The sequence below is a fragment of the Leptodactylus fuscus genome, chromosome 7 (genome assembly GCF_031893055.1).
Source record: "Leptodactylus fuscus isolate aLepFus1 chromosome 7, aLepFus1.hap2, whole genome shotgun sequence".
NCBI classification, from domain to species: Eukaryota; Metazoa; Chordata; class Amphibia; order Anura; family Leptodactylidae; genus Leptodactylus; species Leptodactylus fuscus.
Window position 1 is genome coordinate 7,815,395 of NC_134271.1, and position 18,307 is coordinate 7,833,701.

At 41.9% G+C, this 18,307-nt stretch overlaps 1 protein-coding gene across 1 annotated transcript in view; it reads right to left on the reverse strand.

Annotated features, from left to right (window-relative positions):
- SPON1 (spondin 1) overlaps positions 1-18,307 on the reverse strand; it is a 169,023-nt gene that overhangs the window by 91,341 nt on the left and 59,375 nt on the right. The window contains exons 4-6 of the mRNA XM_075280902.1: positions 15,378-15,451; positions 14,691-14,813; positions 2,538-2,686 (exon numbers count right to left, since the gene is read on the reverse strand). Coding sequence (XP_075137003.1) covers positions 2,538-2,686; positions 14,691-14,813; positions 15,378-15,451 — 346 coding nt within the window. The remainder of the gene's footprint in view (positions 1-2,537; positions 2,687-14,690; positions 14,814-15,377; positions 15,452-18,307) is intronic.

An 18,307-nucleotide genomic window follows, 5' to 3' on the forward strand; every position in this document is an offset into this window, starting at 1 on the left:
ACTATGGATGGAGCGGATATTTCCTTCTATAATATCTGATGTTACTTATAATAGGTGGTAGCAATAAAATATACCATTCACGTGTCCGCCATTTTACATTCCATAATTGAAGTTGAAGTTTTTTAAAATAATAGGATGAGGAGGAGGGGGTTGACGTTATATGGCGTGATGCCATGGGGCATACAAATAACCAAGCCAAAGAGTGCCCGATTGTAAGCGCCAAACAGTATCAGTGTCGGACTCTGGTGGGTCCAGGTTCTTAATGGTCCAGCAGAAGACACCCACATTTTATGGGTATTATGGGCTATTTCTTGATAAACCAGAATTTTCTCTGGTTGGTGGTCCAACACTGAACAGTATGGTGGATAAACATCTTACGTTTTGATGTTCTTGGGTGTAGAAGACCAAAACACATGAGCAATAAAGCTATAGAAGCTTGGAGAACCCATGGAGACACAGTGTAGTTCCATACATGGGACTGGTTCACTCTCACACGTGACCTATACGCGGACAAACAGTGGCGAAGACACAGTAGGGCAGGCTGAATATCCTACCATCACTTTGGCATAACCCAACCTGGTGGCCACACCTAGTTGAGGTCCCGAATCCTAAACCACACTGTAGAGTCATGCCAAATGTATTCACTAAATCCTTCAACTGCAATTTTTTTTCTCGAACCTTTCAAGATTCGAATCTTCATTATTAGGATGTCTGACCCTCTAAGACACCCAAATGTGCTGACACCTTGGCCTGAAACGAATGGCGCGTGGCCCTTTTCTTTACGTACTTCATTCTGATGGACATCACGACAGTATGCTATACATCAAAGATGGCCTCTTGTAACCACTTATGTACAGACGGTATACACTGGTTACAACAGGCACACCTGCCACTATATGGGGCCTCCTTATGGCACTGTATTAAAGGGGTTGTGCAGGACGTGGCGTCTTTCTTCTTCTCGGGAAGTGACATCATGTCCCTCAGTCACACGGCCATACTGCAGCTCAGTCTTATTCATTACAATGGGATGTAGATGGGGCATGGCCATGTGACCTACAGACGTGATGTCACTTCCTGAACAGAAGAAAGCAGCCATGTTTTTGAAGTCCTACCCAACCCCTTTAAGGAGGTCTTCTTCCCCAGTAGCAATGCTGGCAGAGTTACATTCCTATTCCTAATATACTTCTAAAAGCTCATGCCATGGTTTATTTTATTATCGGAGAGCTATGGGGGTAAGGTATGCACCCTCACACTTTTTCGGGTATTGTACCTCATGTTACTTGTATAACAGGGCTTCACGTGATAGCAGTCATTCTTCCATACTGAATGACACTCTTGTAAGATCAGGAACAAGGGTGACACTCCATTCAGTCGCCACTTTGTTCCTGCACAATGCCCTTCAATGGTTGTTTTGCGCCCGGCACCTTCCATTATGGCAACCTTTTACAATTTCAATAAGAGGCAGGTCCGGCCGCTGCAACTTTGCTCAAGTGTGTTATTATTGTGCGGGCCCGAGCCCGTGTCACAATGGCGAGTGACTCAAATTGTAGGACTCATGGAGGCTGAAGGATAAAGAAAAGGAACGCTTTAATCCCGCCGTTGTCTTGCTTCGGACGTACGGCTTTATAGGACATGGCATACGACTTGTTGTCTAACAACGGGGGCCCTTTACATTCGATGAGACATTTTGCTTTACTAAAAGGAGGCAATTACCCCGGTAGCAATGCAGCTGGCTTCTCCGGCGTTCCTTACGGATTTAGATTCACTTAGAAGTCAGTCTATTATGACGAGCGACTCTATAGATAATCACTGCCTTCAGGTAGAACAAACATATGTACAGCGATGGGTAAGATGGAGAAAGCCGAGGGGGACGGAGCACAGCTGTATGTAGGAACAATCCCGGCAGCTTTTAGCGTCCATTATAGGAACAAAGTAGGTTAGAAGTCTGGCACTTAAAGGGAATGTCTCACCATATTTGCAGAGAGTGAAATCTAGCACATCTTTTATTGTAAAAATATTAAATTTATTGAATTTTTTTATTTTATTTTTTATTTAAATATCAGTCATGGTCATAGGTAGCAATAGACTGGAATCGACTCATTGAGGTCTATGGTAGAACCCATAGACAAGTAGATAAGATGGGACATCCTCTATTGTCAGTAGTGGATGCAATTTACCATACTCTATCCACAAGGGTAAAACCCAATGAAAAAATTAGCTTGAGTCTATGATTTTCCTTGTGGAATTTGTCTGCCTCACTCCGTCATCCATCTATGATGGCACTGGGTCAGTCAAGGGAGGAGCATAAAGTTCTTTGGAAACTATCTAAGAAGTTCTACGCAGAATTTTAGTTGGGTCACTGGTACCTTAAAGCCAAAAACCTTCAACATTGTTCAAAATGACAATAGATCACAGATTACTCTCTAAAGCACAATGAGAAGACCCGCCCACGAGGAGCACCCGCACAAATCAAGGCAATAAATCCTCACAATTCTATGATATTTTCCACAAGTAACCATTGACACTAAAGTTCTTACCTTTTGACGTATTTCTTCTTCCATTTTGACTGGGGAACCCAGCTCCGCCACTTGTTTCACCCCTTCGCTAGCATATCCGCCGTATTCCCACAGAACATATTCCTTAGAGTGTGAGCCTCCGATAATCGCTGACCAGTGATTGGCTCTTCCTGGAGAGAAGGATACAAGGACAATTGTTTTAATTTCATACTATATGGTGGCTAAAGAGCTGACCCAGTGGGGGTAATGGGTGCAAGACCCCACCTATCTGGAATTGGTCACCCATCTATGATGGAAGTAAGGCTATATCCGTCAGGATGGGTCAGTCAAGGGAGAAGCATAAAGGTCTTTGGAAACCATTGAAGAAGTTCTACACAGAGTTATAGTTGGGTCACTGGTATCTTAAAGATAAAAACCTTCAACATTGTTCAAAATTACAAGACAATAGATCACAGATAGCTCTCTAAAGTGCTATGATAAGACCCGCCCACGAGGAGCGTCTTGTCAATAACATAGATCATCAGTGTGTTTAGCCTGGAAAATCCATTGATAGAATTGCGCCTATATGGACACATTGGCGGAGCAACTAGAATTGACAGGATGTAGCAATGATTTAAGAAATTTTTTACAATTTATACCATTTTGTTGACTCACAAATTTACGCATCCTAAGACACTGTTATTTATTCTCCCCAAATGTTGCAGATCTGCTAAAAACAACCTCTAAAGGACCCACAAGCTTTGAGCCTGTTGCTCTTCTTCACAGCCAAATTATTAGCTTTTCTCTCTTAAAGGAAGCCAAGAAAACAAAAAAAAACATAAAAAAAAAATTTCTCCAGATTCTTTTTTTGCTTTCATCTCATCTGCAAAGACATTAATTTTCTTAACCTGGCACAACATAAGAGCAGCGGTTACAGCTGCTACCTCCGCCGCGCCACGCTCATCTCTCCCAATAATAAACTGTTCCAGGACTACAAGTGATTTAACACATAAATGACATTCTATGATCTACTTCATTACTTACACGAAAAAATGGGAATATTCGAGGGCTAGTCAGATAGGAAAATGCTATAGGCTAAATAGAAAAAAAGATAAAACTTCCTTTCTTGTCACTGTGAGTTAGAACCTTGGAAGTGACTTCGATTTCGGATATGCAAGGAGATTTTGGATATTCAGCTTTGTTAGCCTGTGTCATTGTAACAGATCCCCATCGGGGAGTAATAGCACAACGCAAAATGACCTAGGTCTTTATCAAGCAGGATGGAGTATAGCGGTGTCCTTCACCTTTCCTCCTGGTTGGACATATCCATATAAGTGCCATGAGATGATCAGCTTTTCAAGACGATACTGTTTTGTAACATTGTATCACAAAGTGCTAGCCTATACTGTATCTGTCCATACGTGGAAGGAATTGACTTCTACATCAAGGGTTTTGATACCAAGTCATCGTATATTTTAGTGACAAATTGTCCATAAATAAATTTGAGCTCGGTTAAAGGGATTTTCCAGAATAAGTGATCGGGGTGGTGTAAAATAAAAAAAAAAAAAGAACTGAAATTCTTCTATCTCCGGTCCTCCCGTCCAAATATTTTTTTTGCTTGGTGATAAAACTCGGAATAATAAATTGGCGAGGGGCTTCATCTATAAGACAGTGTTTGTTTACATTATATCGCATCTGAAGGAATGGAAATGCCAAAGTAAACGCGTCCTCTCGGCTCCGCGCTCGCCAAGTATTATCTTTAATTTCTTCCAAATATTTACACATTATAACCGTTATAATAAATCAGGTCAAGGCAACAGTAACAATTCCCTTACCAGACACGTCCAGTCTTATCACAAAGCCTTAAAGGGAATGTCCTGCATTCTAGGCAGACTACATTTTTAATTTACAGTTGGGGTGAATTAACCCATCATGCACCTTTGGGGTTGTGACGCTCCCATGTTTTACAGCTTGGGTATAAAAATATGCCAACCGTACCCCTTCTTGTAATGTGACTGGCATATAACATGTCCATAATGTTCCTCTGACTCCTCTTTCTCTCTGCTCTGCCCTCAGTCCTATGATGTGTTAGCACAGCATGACATGAGCAGCTAGAGCCAGTACCATGTCTACCTGCTGAGAGTACACCGTGATTGTAAGTCCCTCCATATTATTCTACATAAGCTAAGAGACTATAAGTAAGTCTTCTATGTCATCTCCTTCATGTATAACAGCAGCCTGTCTTATCATCAGCAGTGACTGTGGTAGGAGTTTCTGTCCCATCCCATGGAAAACTTGTGTGTGAAAGTTTATGAAACAGAACTTGATGAAACCTGTAATGGGTAGCATGTACAATTCCATAGACTGAAGAAGAAAGTCTGCTATTGGATATTTACACTGTTCTGAGCAGAGATCTTCTAGTTTCCCCATTTACTGGTGTCTGTAAGGTCAGTTCTTTAGAGGAGACTCTGCACCAAATGACATCATATGTGGCTGTTTATGTGAAAAGGGACCACACTGTCGATATGGAGTTCTTGGTATCATTGTAACGGTTATGGTGTAACATTGTCCGAAACAGCAAAAAAAAATTGACAAATTAACTTGACATATTTTTAAATAAAATTTTTGCATAAAACAAAATTGTGATTTTTTTTTACCCAAATATGTTTTGGACTATTTTCTCTATAATTAGTATCGACAATCTGGGCCCTTTTCACGTAAACAGCCACATATACCTGCAATTGTAGTAGAGTTGACTTGACTTTCTACAGTGCTACAGTGTCATACTTGTTACAGTCTCATACTTGCTACATACAATGTGATACTTGTTACACTGTGATACTTACTACATACAGTGTGATACTTGTTACAGTCTGATTCTTGTTACAGTATAATACTTGCTGCAGTGAGATACTGGCTACATACAGTATGATACTTGTTACAGTGCAGTACTTGATACAGTCTGTTACTTGTTAGTGTGATACTTGTTACAGTCTGATACTTGCTACATACAATGTGATACTTGCTGCAGTGTGATACTACATACAGTGTGATACTTGTTACAGTCTTATACTTGCTACAGTGTGATACTTGTTACACTGTGATACTTACTACATACAGTGTGTTACTTGTTACAGTCTGATACTTACTACATACAGTCTAATTCTTGTTACAGTGTAATACTTGCTACAGTGTGATACTACATACAGTGTGATACTTGTTACAGTCTGATACTTACTACATACAGTCTAATTCTTGTTACAGTGTAATACTTGCTACAGTGTGATACTACATACAGTGTGATACTTGTTACAGTCTGATACTTACTACATACAGTCTAATTCTTGTTACAGTGTAATACTTGCTGCAGTGAGATACTTGCTATATACAGTACAGTAAGATGCTTGTTAGAGTTTGATACTTGTTACACTGTGATACTTGCTACATACAGTGTAATACTTGTTACAGTGTAATACTTGCTATATACAGTACAGTAAGATACTTGTTAGAGTTTGATACTTGTTGCAGTGTGATACTTGTTACAGTGTGTTACTTGTTACAGTGTAATACTTGCTGCAGTGAGATACTTGCTACGTACAGTATGATACTTGTTACAGTGTGTTACTTCCTACATTGCAATAAAGGTCAATGGAAAGTCTTAGCCATGATTCTGTTAACCCTTCTGCCACTCTTTTGTTAATGCATTAAATGTGGTTTTGAACTTTAGTACCTTTGTTCTAGAAAGAGGTATATGAGGGGTTAAATTCAGACATGGGCTAAGGCTTCACGGCAATATTGACCTCAATTCTAGTAATGCAACCAAAGATCACCGTGTTGTCCTGCAACTCCTTCCCTTATGGCGTCACATTGCACCCCAATGGCTTTTGCAATAATTGCTTCTAAATATTCGGCATTGCTGCATCTAACAGTGGCCGCTGCAGGACACTCGGGGACACAAGACGACCACATTCACTTACATTAGTCTAGGAATTACAGGGCAATCTTGCTTTGTGCTACGGGAGTCAGGGCCAGTGTTGCCCTCGCCTTATTGATAGGAGACTATATAATATATACACATGTCATCCCAGTCCATTAGTACATGTATATATCAATATGAAGAATGCATTATAGTTACATTTATGTGATTTCATATTCCTTGAGTCAACGTGAAAGAAGGTTTTGTTCTGTTGCAGATTTGCTGTTCTGGTTCAGTTTCTAGAGCTCGGGGCAGGGCCATTTATCTAGGAGGCTGCATTGTGTATAATAGTATATATAATAAGGCTTACATGCCACAGGCGAGTATAATGAAAGGCGCACAGCACTCCGTCTATGTCTGTGGTGCATAATCGTTGCATAATATGTGAGTGTGTTACATATTGTAGCGCCGGTAATGAAGACCGATAAACACTGTTAGCAGTTGGACTGGGAAGCGCATTGTTCCTTAGTCTCCGATTAGAATCCCATTTAGCAGAACATATGTTCTATGTACACAATGGAAAAGACGGAGAGTACAAAGAGCACTCCAGGCACCCGGCGATTATCAGCCTCCGTACTGCAAGGTGGCGACGTGGAAGGCAGCAGAAACAAGCAGAAGGAAAGTTGCAATGATAAACAACATTTGCCGAGCACGTCCTCCCAGTTATTATTCAAAGCCCCTCAGCAAACGCCGCTTGTTTTGTTGGTCTCCTCTGCACCGGAATATGCACTTGTACAGACACAAAGGGTCCTGACCAGCCTGCAATGCTGAACATGAAGGCAAAACAATTACGTTCCTTCTGATTTACCCCAGTGTTTAGGAAGTCGTGGAAGCCGTTGTATCACAGATGGATACATATCTATATAGTGTTGCATTGCCTTATATACTGCACTGTGCAGGTGGGAAAAAATACTCGCTTTCAGGAACAGAAGGGTTAATAATTTATTTTCGTGTAAATATTGATGTAAATCTCATCAATATTCGGGGTGACCTTTGCCCTTTCCCTTCCATTAGTTCTTCTCGGTACTTGCACAACTTGGCAGGGAGGTTGTTCCCACCGCCATCTTGGAGAACTAAGCCCAGATCTTAGGCTTGGTCCAATCCATCTCTCTCTTCATGTCATCCCAGACAGACTGGATGATATTGAAATTAGGGCTTTGTGGTGTCATTACTTCGAGGATTCCTCCGCCAATGGGGTCACACCAAATATTCATGGAATTTACATTTTTTATTATGTTATTTTCTTCATATTAATACGTATATTTTTGAAAGTATTTGGACTGCCTAAATCTTTTGCACGGCACTGTATCGGTTCATGGAAAGGATGATACGGAGGTGCTGTTGATTCATTCCCAAAGGACAATCAGGCTCAAGTTCCTCGGAATCTATAAGAAATGATCCTCAGGAACCATCCTCCACCTGTACAGAACATGTGCATAGTAGACTTTATCTACACACATTATACATAAGGTCCACCAAGTTATAGAAAGAGATCCCGGTGACAAGTCACTAGCTACAAATTCACCTCGAAATAGGATTGTTTTCTGCTGCAGTTTTGAAGACCATTGGGTCTGGGTCCATCGGTGGAGACACATTTCAACCAAAAAAATTTAGAAAAAATTATCAAAAAGTCAAAGCGCTTGAGGTCACCCCAGAATGACACAGACATTGACATTTTATAACAAGTGTCAAGACCTAAGTGGTGCTTATATCAAGGTTAGGAATTCCAATCCCTATAAAAGTTCCCACCAAGTTGGGTTGTACCAAACATCCCACCATACAGTTCTCTTCTCATCTCTACTATGGCCTGTTCCAGCTTTGCACTACTGAAGTGTCGCATCATAGAGTAGAGAGATTGTTCTACACCATAGCATGTCCTCATAGCTACTGCTCTACAACCTTTCATGGGTCCCTTCCAATGCTACTGGGCATCAGCAATGAAAGGTGGAAAGGGAAGGGTGTTCTGGGGCAAAAGGTCAAAAATACCATAAGAAGGAGGAGGAGAAGAAGGAGGAGGAGAAGAAGAAGGAGAAGAAGAAGAAGGAGAAGGAGAAGAAGGAGAAGAAGGAGAAGCAGAAGGAGAAGAAGGAGAAGAAGGAGAAGGAGACGAAGGAGAAGGAGAAGCAGAAGGAGGAGGAGAAAGAGAAGAAGGAGAAGGAGAAGGAGGAGAAGGAGAAGCAGAAGGAGAAGGAGAAGCAGAAGGAGAAGAAGGAGAAGAAGGAGAAGGAGAAGAAGGAGAAGGAGAAGGAGGAGAAGGAGAAGCAGAAGGAGAAGGAGGAGGAGAAGGAGAAGAAGGAGAAGAAGGAGAAGGAGAAGAAGGAGAAGAAGGAGAAGGAGGAGAAGGAGAAGCAGAAGGAGAAGGAGAAGCAGAAGGAGAAGAAGGAGAAGAAGGAGAAGGAGAAGAAGGAGAAGGAGAAGGAGACGAAGGAGAAGGAGAAGCAGAAGGAGGAGGAGAAAGAGAGGAAGGAGAAGGAGAAGGAGAAGAAGGAGAAGAAGGAGAAGGAGAAGAAGGAGAAGAAGCAGGAGAAGAGGAAGAAGGAGAAGCAGAAGGAGAAGAAGGAGAAGGAGAAGAAGAAGAAGCAGAAGGAGAAGAAGGAGAAGGAGAAGAAGGAGAAGAGGAAGAAGGAGAAGCAGAAGGAGAAGAAGGAGAAGGAGAAGAAGAAGAAGTAGAAGCAGAAGGAGAAGAAGGAGAAGGAGAAGAAGGAGCAGAGGAAGAATTAGAAGGAGAAGCAGAAGGAGAAGAAGGAAAAGGAGAAACAGAAGTAGAAGAAGGAGAAGGAGAAGAAGCAGAAGGAGAAGGAGAAGCAGAAGGAGGAGAAGGAAAAGAAGGAGAAGAAGAAGGAGAAGGCAAAGGGGAAGGGAGAAGGAAGAAGGGAGAAGATTAATTCTCGTAACAGTTCAGGTGACAAATACCTTCCAAATAAGTGGTAAGTTATATCTCAAAATCTTAGATCCGCTAAAACAAAACAAAATCCACTTTCACAAAATTTCCGGAGCACTTGTATATGTTCCACAACTGGTAAGACTTAAGTGTAAAATAATAATGCAAAACCTCCACACCTTGAGTACTAGCTCATGCAAGGAAACTTTTCAATTTTCCAACAAGAACCATCAATAATAGCTAAGAAATGAGACCGAGGCCTTATTAAGACTGCACAACCCTCACGGAGACAGAAGGACCAGAACAACGGCCATCTCGGGGTTTATAAAGCACTGACTCAGGAGCAATGCTGTAAATCACAGACAGCCATAAGAGATCTGGCAGAGCTCCGGAGAACATTGCATCTGGATTTGAAGCCCACCTGAAGGAATTCAGAATCCACCTAATACAAACTTGGGCCAATAAATTCTTCCTTCGAAATACAAGTTTACAAATATTCCCTATTTGGAATAATATATAAAAATCTCCAGATTCCAGCACTGCCTGGTACGACCTGATGGTTTCTCAACCTTTAAGATTTATTATTAATTGTTCATTTCACAAACATATTATTTGTCTAAAAGGCTTCAAAGACTGAGCAGATCTCTAATATTCAACTATGGCTCGGACCCCCACTCGCATCCCGGTCCCCCGCCGTCCCCACAGCTTGTATTGTAGACTAAGACGCTGATTGTTAAAGCGTTTAATCAAAGAATTACTGACGCTTTACTTCTACAAGGAACACTGGCCCTAAAGAAATCACCAAGAAAATAGATACAAGGAGATGTAGTCCTCATTCAGCCAGATTCCCTATAGGATCCTTAAACGGTTGGGTACATGCAAATCCTTTGGGAACAATATATCACATCAATAAATCCTGTTTTATGTTAAACACATATCTAAAGAATTTTTGGTGAATTTTTTAAATGTTTTTAAATAGTTAAAAAAAAAATCTAAAAATCTTGCAGTTCTGACTCTAACAACTAAGCCAAATAATATGCTGCTACTTCCTGTTTTCCATAGGAGATTTCTTTGCTGCAGAAAAAAATGACCAATTTGTTAAATTAAATTTTGGTTAAACATATTCTTTTAAAGAAGTTTTTGTGTTTTTTTTTTTTTAATTAAAAAAAAATAAATTTCAGCAATTCTGACTCTGACCATTTGTCTAAATAACATGTTGTTCCTGTTTTTGTAGAATTCTTTGCAGCATGCACTTCATCTATCAGCACACTAGTAGATAAGACACAGTATCTACCAGTCACGGTAGGCGGTTTGACAGTTGATCTACTCTACACTTTGCCCCAGACCATTGTCTCTATGGTCCATGGTCCACCTCCAGGAAACAGGAAGTCACAGATTATTTTAGGCTTGGTGGCAAGAGTTGAAATTGCAAGAGCTATAGGATTTAAAAGAGAATGGAAAAAAAATGGAAAATTAAAAACATCTCCAAAAATTTGTTAAAAATGTGACTTAACAAAGGGAATTAAAGGGTCCTTTTGTAGTGACACCTTCCCTTTAAGGGTTTTTCGAGCCAAACATATTTAAATTAATAATAATAATAATAATAATAATAATAATAATAAGTATAGGTTAAAGTAATGATACAGATGTTTTTGAAACTTTAATCCATTCCCATGCCAGTTGTTGTTAAAGGGATCACATCTTTCAAAGACATTTTTTTTTTTGTATCTTAAGAAAGGCTATTCTTCTCCTACCTTTCGTTGTCTCTCCGCGCAGCCGCTCACTTGAAATTACAGTTTTTCTCGGTATGTAAATGAGTTCTCTCGCACTTCTTCTGGAACGAGGTCTTCACCATGTCTTCTTCCGGCGGTGTCTTCTAACTTCAAGCCAACTGCCGTTTTTCTTGTGGCCGCGAGCATGCGCATTCGGCTTGCCCTAGGCACGAGGCCTAGAAGTTAGAAGACACCGCTGGAAGAAGACGCAGTGAAGACCTCGTACCAGAAAATGGCAGCGGCACTGGAAAGTTCTCTTGCAGCATTGGGGCCGCCCCCAGTGCTGCGAGAGAACTCATTTACATACTGGTGAAAACCCGGATTTCTACGGTACGGTGGCGCGGTAAAGACATCTAAAGGTAGAGGAAGAATAGCCTTTCTTAAGGCTATTCCTACATGTTCGGTACAAAAAATTTGATCTTAATGATAGGATCCCTTTAATCCATATTCAGATTATTTAAAAAACATTGGATTGAATAATCCAACACATGTAACAATGTCCCAAATGAACAAAAAAAAAAAAAATCAATAAAAAAAAAAGATGGGAAGATAAGACTGGAGTTCCAATAAGAACACAAAGTTTACACCGTCTTTATTCTGACACCTCGCAACGGCGCGAATGTAAGATGATTAAATTGTGCTTTTTCTGTGCAATATTGTCTCTGACAGCTTAATGTACCGCCATCGTCCAAACCCCTTATCGTTCTTTTAAATAAATTTCTTCCATAAAAAACCTCTGTCAGCGTCTTCCCCGCCGTAGATTTCTTTCTCTATAAGCCGGTGTGTAATTGGCGAATTGAAAGAAAAGGCCAATAAAAAAAAAAGGTTGCGGAAAATGATTCTGTCATCCAATATTGAAGTCTATAGATAAGACATTTCATTAAAGAGTTTCCTTCGCCTTTCTAAGAATGGAAGGTCAAAACTGTTATAGGCAACAATGAATCATATTTTCCAGGGTAAGAAACAGTTGAAGTAATTACATGGATGGATATTTCAATGAGCAGCGCCCTTGGCTGACAGACGACCCATTGGGACCAGTTCTGTAGCTCGGAAGAATTTACTTTGCAAGAGTTTGTTTGTTCTAGAACGCAACGGAAAGCGATCAAACGGACTGGAGATATCGCCTGGGTTATTGTTATAAAAAGCAACTTAGATCAGACACATTTCCTTGACGACAATGCGTTTTATGGAACAGGATCCTACTGGCACCACTATCTGATCGAAGAACCAGGAGTAAGGATAAAGCCAAGCCATTGACTTGGATAAAGAACAAGATTAGGGTTGAGCCGAACTTGACTTTTCAGGATCGATTTTGAAATCCGATTTCTGATTATTTTTCATTCGAACCCAATCTCGATCCCAATTCCGATCCCAATGCAAGTCAAAGGGATTTTTTTACTAATCGGAGATTGGATTTTAAAAACAATCCTATTCACTATACAGCATGCAATCTAACAATTGAACGCTTTAATTGTCCACACTGTGTAGTGATTTTTTTTAATCCTCTGGCTACTTAGTCCCCCCTGGTGTCCACTTACCTGCAGAGATGACTGGTCCGGTGCCTAGTGTTCTTGTTCTTCTTCGCTTCGCTGCCCCCTGCCTCCGAGGTTAGGAGAGTGTGGGCGGGTACTGGAAGGAGAGACGTCACGTCTCCCCACCCTGTACCCGCCCAGCTCTTTAACACTAACCTGGGAGGCGGGGGCAGCGAGGCGAAGAAGAACGAGAACACCGGGCACCGGACCAGCCATCTCTGCAGGTAAGTAGCTACTAGAGATGTTAGCTAGTCTCCCATTAGAATGAATGGACGCAGCCGGCGTGCAGGGGGTTAAGGCTGTGTGCTGGCTGCTTCCATTCATTCCTATGGAACCGCAGTGGAGCCTTCACACTGAGTATACACTCCACTCAGAATGAGCGGAGCGTATACTCAGTGTGAAGGCTAACATTGTTAGCTTTTCCCCACAATGCTTGGCCAGTAGCAAAGCATTGTGGGAAATAATCACTGATCTCGATCCCACCTAAAAAGATCATGTTCAGAATTCCGATCGCGATCGTGAAATTTTCTCGAATGATCACTCAACCCTAAACAAGATTTAAAGAGGACCTTACACCTCCTCCACCAACTCCAGTTCTTTGCATCCTTTAATAGGTGCTGTACAAGAGTTTGTTTGCTCTTGAACACAATGAAAAGAGATCAAACGGATCCTCGAAAGTACTGGAGATATTGCCTGGATTATTTTTATAAAAATCAACTTAGATCAGACATTGACGTTGTTCCATTTTATGGAACAGGATCCTACTGGCACCTCTATCAACCATGTGTCTGATCGAAGAACCATTGGAGCTCCTTGGAACAATGATATAGCCTTGCCATTGACTTTGATCAAGAACAAAATTTAAAGAGGGCCTTTCACTTCCTCCACCAACTACACTTATTTGTATCCTTTATTAGGTTCTGTACAAGAGTTTGTTCTAGAATGCAACGGAAAGAGATCTAACGAATCTTCGAAAATTCTGGAGATATTGATGTGATGCCCATTATGGGTTCTAAAAATCAACTTTCCTTGCCATTGATTCAGATTATGGCATCGCTATCTACCATGTGTCTGATCGAAGAACCATTGGACCTCCCTGGAGTAAGGATATAGCCATGCCATTGACTTGGATAAAAAACAAGACCTAAAGAGGACCTTACACCTCCTCCACCAACTCCAGCTCTTTGCATCCTTTAGTAGATGCTGTACAAGAGTTTGTTTGTTCTAGAACACAACGGAAAGAGATCAAACAGATCTTCGAAAGTTCTGGAGATATTGGTGGACACCCAGATTCTAAAAATCTAAAAATTCAGTTTTAAAAATCAACTTAGATCTGATCAATTTCCTTGACGTTGATTCAGATTATGGAACAGGATCCTACTACAACCACTATCTACCATGTGTCTGGTCGAAGGACCATTGGACCTCCGAGGATCAAGGATATAGCCTTGCCTAGCTTGGATAAAGAGGGCCTTACACCACCTCCACCAACTCCACTACTTTGCATCCTTTAATACCATTGTAATTTTTGCTCAAGCCCTCACCATTCCCAAGCAATCCAGCAGTTAATTGAGTTGAGTGCCTGATGATCCAATTGGCCTCTCCAACTGTCAAGTGGGTGGTCTTAGGTAGGAGCAGGCAAGGGAGCGTAATTCACAAATATTTCCCACCTCTGATTGGACAGTGTTGAGAGTTCACAATCACTCCTTTGCCTGCTCCAGCCGGAGACCACCCACTTGACAGTTGGAGAGGCCAATTGGATCATCAGGCACTCAACTCAATTAACTGCTGGATTGCTTGAGAATGGAGGGGCTTGAGTAAAAATTACAAAATTACCACCCACCAGTGGCAGGGCCAAAATATTAGGCACTATAATGACATACAGGAATGGTGGGGGCTAAAGGAAAAATCCAAAGTCTGTGGAGTGGCGCCTATTGACAGATACAAAACGCTGGAATTGGTGAAGGCGGTGAAAGATTATCTTTCATTGTAAAATTTTTGGCCTCATCGTTAACCAGACATAAGTGAACTTACTTGGGTAGTCCTTCGGATGAGACTTCTCCGACCAGTTTCCGTAGAAAGTCAATCTATACTTAGCAGTCCCGCAAGCGCAACAGTCTGGGATTGTCTTTTCACTTCCACCATCGACTGTTGCATCTGGGAGAAAAAAAAAAATAAAATTTTGACTTGTAACAGTGAATATTAGGAAATATTTAAGTAATTGTATCAGCAGAGGTCGCACTGGGCCCTTGGTCTCGCTCAAGTAAAGCTTGGTCGGGTTGAGACATTTGGGCAGATTTATGTGCCAGAATTCTGGAGCAGTTTGTGCCAAAAAAAAACTTGGCATACATACCTAACATGTGGAAGCGCAACATTTTTTGTTGCAGATTTTGATGTTATTTTTGAGCCAAAGTCAGGAATGGATGGAGCAGAGGGTAGAAATGTAAGAACTTCCTAGATATTTCCCATTCCTTTTGTAGTCATTTTTGACCCAAAAGGACATGGACATTACCAGTCCATTGGCTGCAGTGGTCATGTGATCATATACAGCATTGATGGAAGGCAATAAATAAGGACCGACAGGGCGCACTGAAGCAGCAGAGTTGTGGCAATGGAAGATCGAAGAGGTGAGTACGGTTTTGCTTTTTGAAATGACATTCCCTTCTGTTGGCCAATTTTTTGTAAACCCGTGTGCAAGATGTAAGTGCTTAATATTCTCACCTTGCTCACACATCCTCTTTGTAAGTGATCCTTCATCTTGGAAGTAAATAATCTTCTTCTGTACAATGCTTGCCCTACAAGAAAAACAGAAGAAACATTGAATGGAGAAAAGGAAACCCCAAAATAAATGGGGGGGGGGGGGGTACATATTTATTACTGGTCCATTCACATAGCTTGTTACATTAGACTACTGATATCTTCTGATACTTAGAAGGTGAAGAAGGATCATATAAGTGGAAACCTTATGGCGATGATACCCTAAAGACATGGAACATTCAGTATTATAATGAATGTTCTATAGGGGTCACTGGCAGGACTATGTTGGGTTCTCCAATTTCAGTAGCTTTGTATAAAATTGAACCAAAATTTCTTTAAATCAAATTCATAGAAATACAATCGAGAAAATACTTTTCTCCAAGCATGATACGTCTCATACATTACATAGCTAATCGGCCTCCTTATGATTGGAAGTAGTCCACTATGTAATACCTCTAACAGAGAATGTTGTACACAAGGCATAAAAAGGCACCAATTTTCTGCACAAATCGTTTACTTGCGCGACCCTCATCCCAAGAAGGGGCCTGGCTAGTGCGCGCAAGCATCAGATTTAGTATAATTTCCGTCAGAAATCTTATATAATTGCTTTAGTAGATTTCCCTCCAGTCACATGGCTCAGTGAGGGGTGTGCCTCCTATATGCTGAAGGGATCTGCTAGCCAAACTACTGCGAACACTCCTTGTTTGGAGGAGAGTGCCCCTGGTGGGTCTGGAGGAGAGCGCACCTAGTGGGTTTGGAGGAGAATGCACATGATGTGTCTGGGTGACAGTGCACCTGGTGGGTCTAGAGGACAGTGCACATAGAGGGTCTGGAGGAGAATGCACCTGGTGGGTCTGGAGGAGAGTGCACCTGGTGGTCTTGAAGAGAGTTCACTACACTACGTGGGTCAGGAGGACAGTGCATCTTTTGTGTCTGGAGGACAGTGAACCTGGTGGGTCTGGAGGAAAGTGCCCCTGGTGTTTCTGGAGAACAGTGCACATGGTGGGTCTGGAGGAGAGTGCACCTGGTGGGTCTGGAGGAAAGTGCCCCTGGTGTTTCTGGAGAACAGTGCACATGGTGGGTCTGGAGGAGAGTGCACCTGGTGGGTCTAGATTACAGTGCACATAGAGTGTCTGGAGGAGCATGCCCCTGGTGAGTCTGGAGGAGAGTGCACCTGGTGGTCTTGAAGAGAGAGAGCACAACATGGGTCTGGAGGACAGTGCACATGGTGTTTCTGGAGAAGAGTGCACCTGGTGTTTCTGGAGGATAGTTCCCCTGGTGTTTCTAGAGGAGAGTGCCCCTGGTGTTTCTAGAGGAGAGTGCACCTGGAGTGACTGGAGGATAGTGCACCTGGTATGTCTGGAGGAGAGTGCACCTGGTGTGTCTGGAGGAGAGTGCACCTGGTGTGTCTGGAGGAGAGTGCACCTGGTGTGTCTGGAGGAGAGTGCACCTGGTGTGTCTGGAGGAGAGTGCACCTGGTGTGTCTGGAGGAGAGTGCTCCTGGGGTGTCTGGAGGAGAGTGCACCTGGTGTGTCTGGAGGAAAGTGCATTGGGTGTGCCTGCAGGAGAGTGCACCTGGTGTGTCTGGAGGAGAGTGCACCTGGTGTGTCTGGAGGAGAGTGCTCCTGCTGTGTGTCTGGAGGAGAGTGCATTGGGTGTGCCTGCAGGAGAGTGCACCTGGTGTGTCTGGAGGAGAGTGCACCTGGTGTGTCTGGAGGAGAGTGCTCCTGCTGTGTGGAGGAGAGTGCACCTAGAGTGACTGGAGGAGAGTGCACCTGGTGTGTCTGCAGGAGAGTGCCCCTGGTGTGTCTGGAGGAGAGTGCATTGGGTGTGTCTGCAGGAATAGCTGGTAAGGACATCTAAGTAACATCAAAGGGAGCTCGGTCTGCAGCAAGGAGACTGTACACGAGACAGACATCTATATAGTTTATCCTCATAAATCGTCACTGCTTTACCCAGAATGACTTTATATCCCACAAAAATACTCAGTGCCCAGCGCATAAAAACACTTTAATGTTTATGGGCCTTTACTTAACCTTTCAAATGTCTCCTAAATAATTTACCGCTCATTTTTTATGACAGAGAATTATTAATATGGCAATCAAATTCTAAATGGCGCATCCACTTCATCCAGAGACGGCCCTGGAAGTCGAGATTATTTATTAATAGACGTTTCAGAAAATGGGAGAAAATAACAGACTTTCATGTTTTACGGCAAACTCTGGCATGTCACCCTGAAACAACAATTAACCGGGCCACAATTGATGTCTTCATTTCCATATGTATGGGGCTAATGGAGAAAGCCATCATTTGGGATATTTGCTAGCAGATTGGAAACATTGAACTAGATTGGTGCAATTTGTAGGTGACATTGACATTCCAAAAATGAAAAGGAATACAAAATGACAATCGAAAAGTTACATTGTATCAAGAAATGATGCGGCAAGCCATAAAGGTTATTCTCCCCATCAGGATCATTTTTGGTTAAGAAGACAAGATATGGTCAAGGAAGACTTGGAGGTTAAATTCTATCGACACCCTTAGTTAATTCTCTTTATTTTAGTAATTTTGATACACCGCTTCTTTCATTTTTTTTATTTGCATGTATAACACCACATTGCAGGCTGCGGGATGCCATCCTATGCTAAATCCATCTCATAAGCTCTCTGATGTCTTGGTCTGTGGCTCTGTCTTTTTTCAGACCCCCGAGTATAATGATCGGAGGCCCAGGAAAGGTAAGAGAATAGATTTAGTGCAGAATGGCATCCTGCAGCATGCAATGTAGTCCAGTCCATGCAAGATGTGGAAGACAAATAGTAAAAAAGAAAGTTTTAAAACTTATATTTGGGCATTTATTTTTGTGGGTTTGTTATGTTTTGTGTTCCTTCACGCAA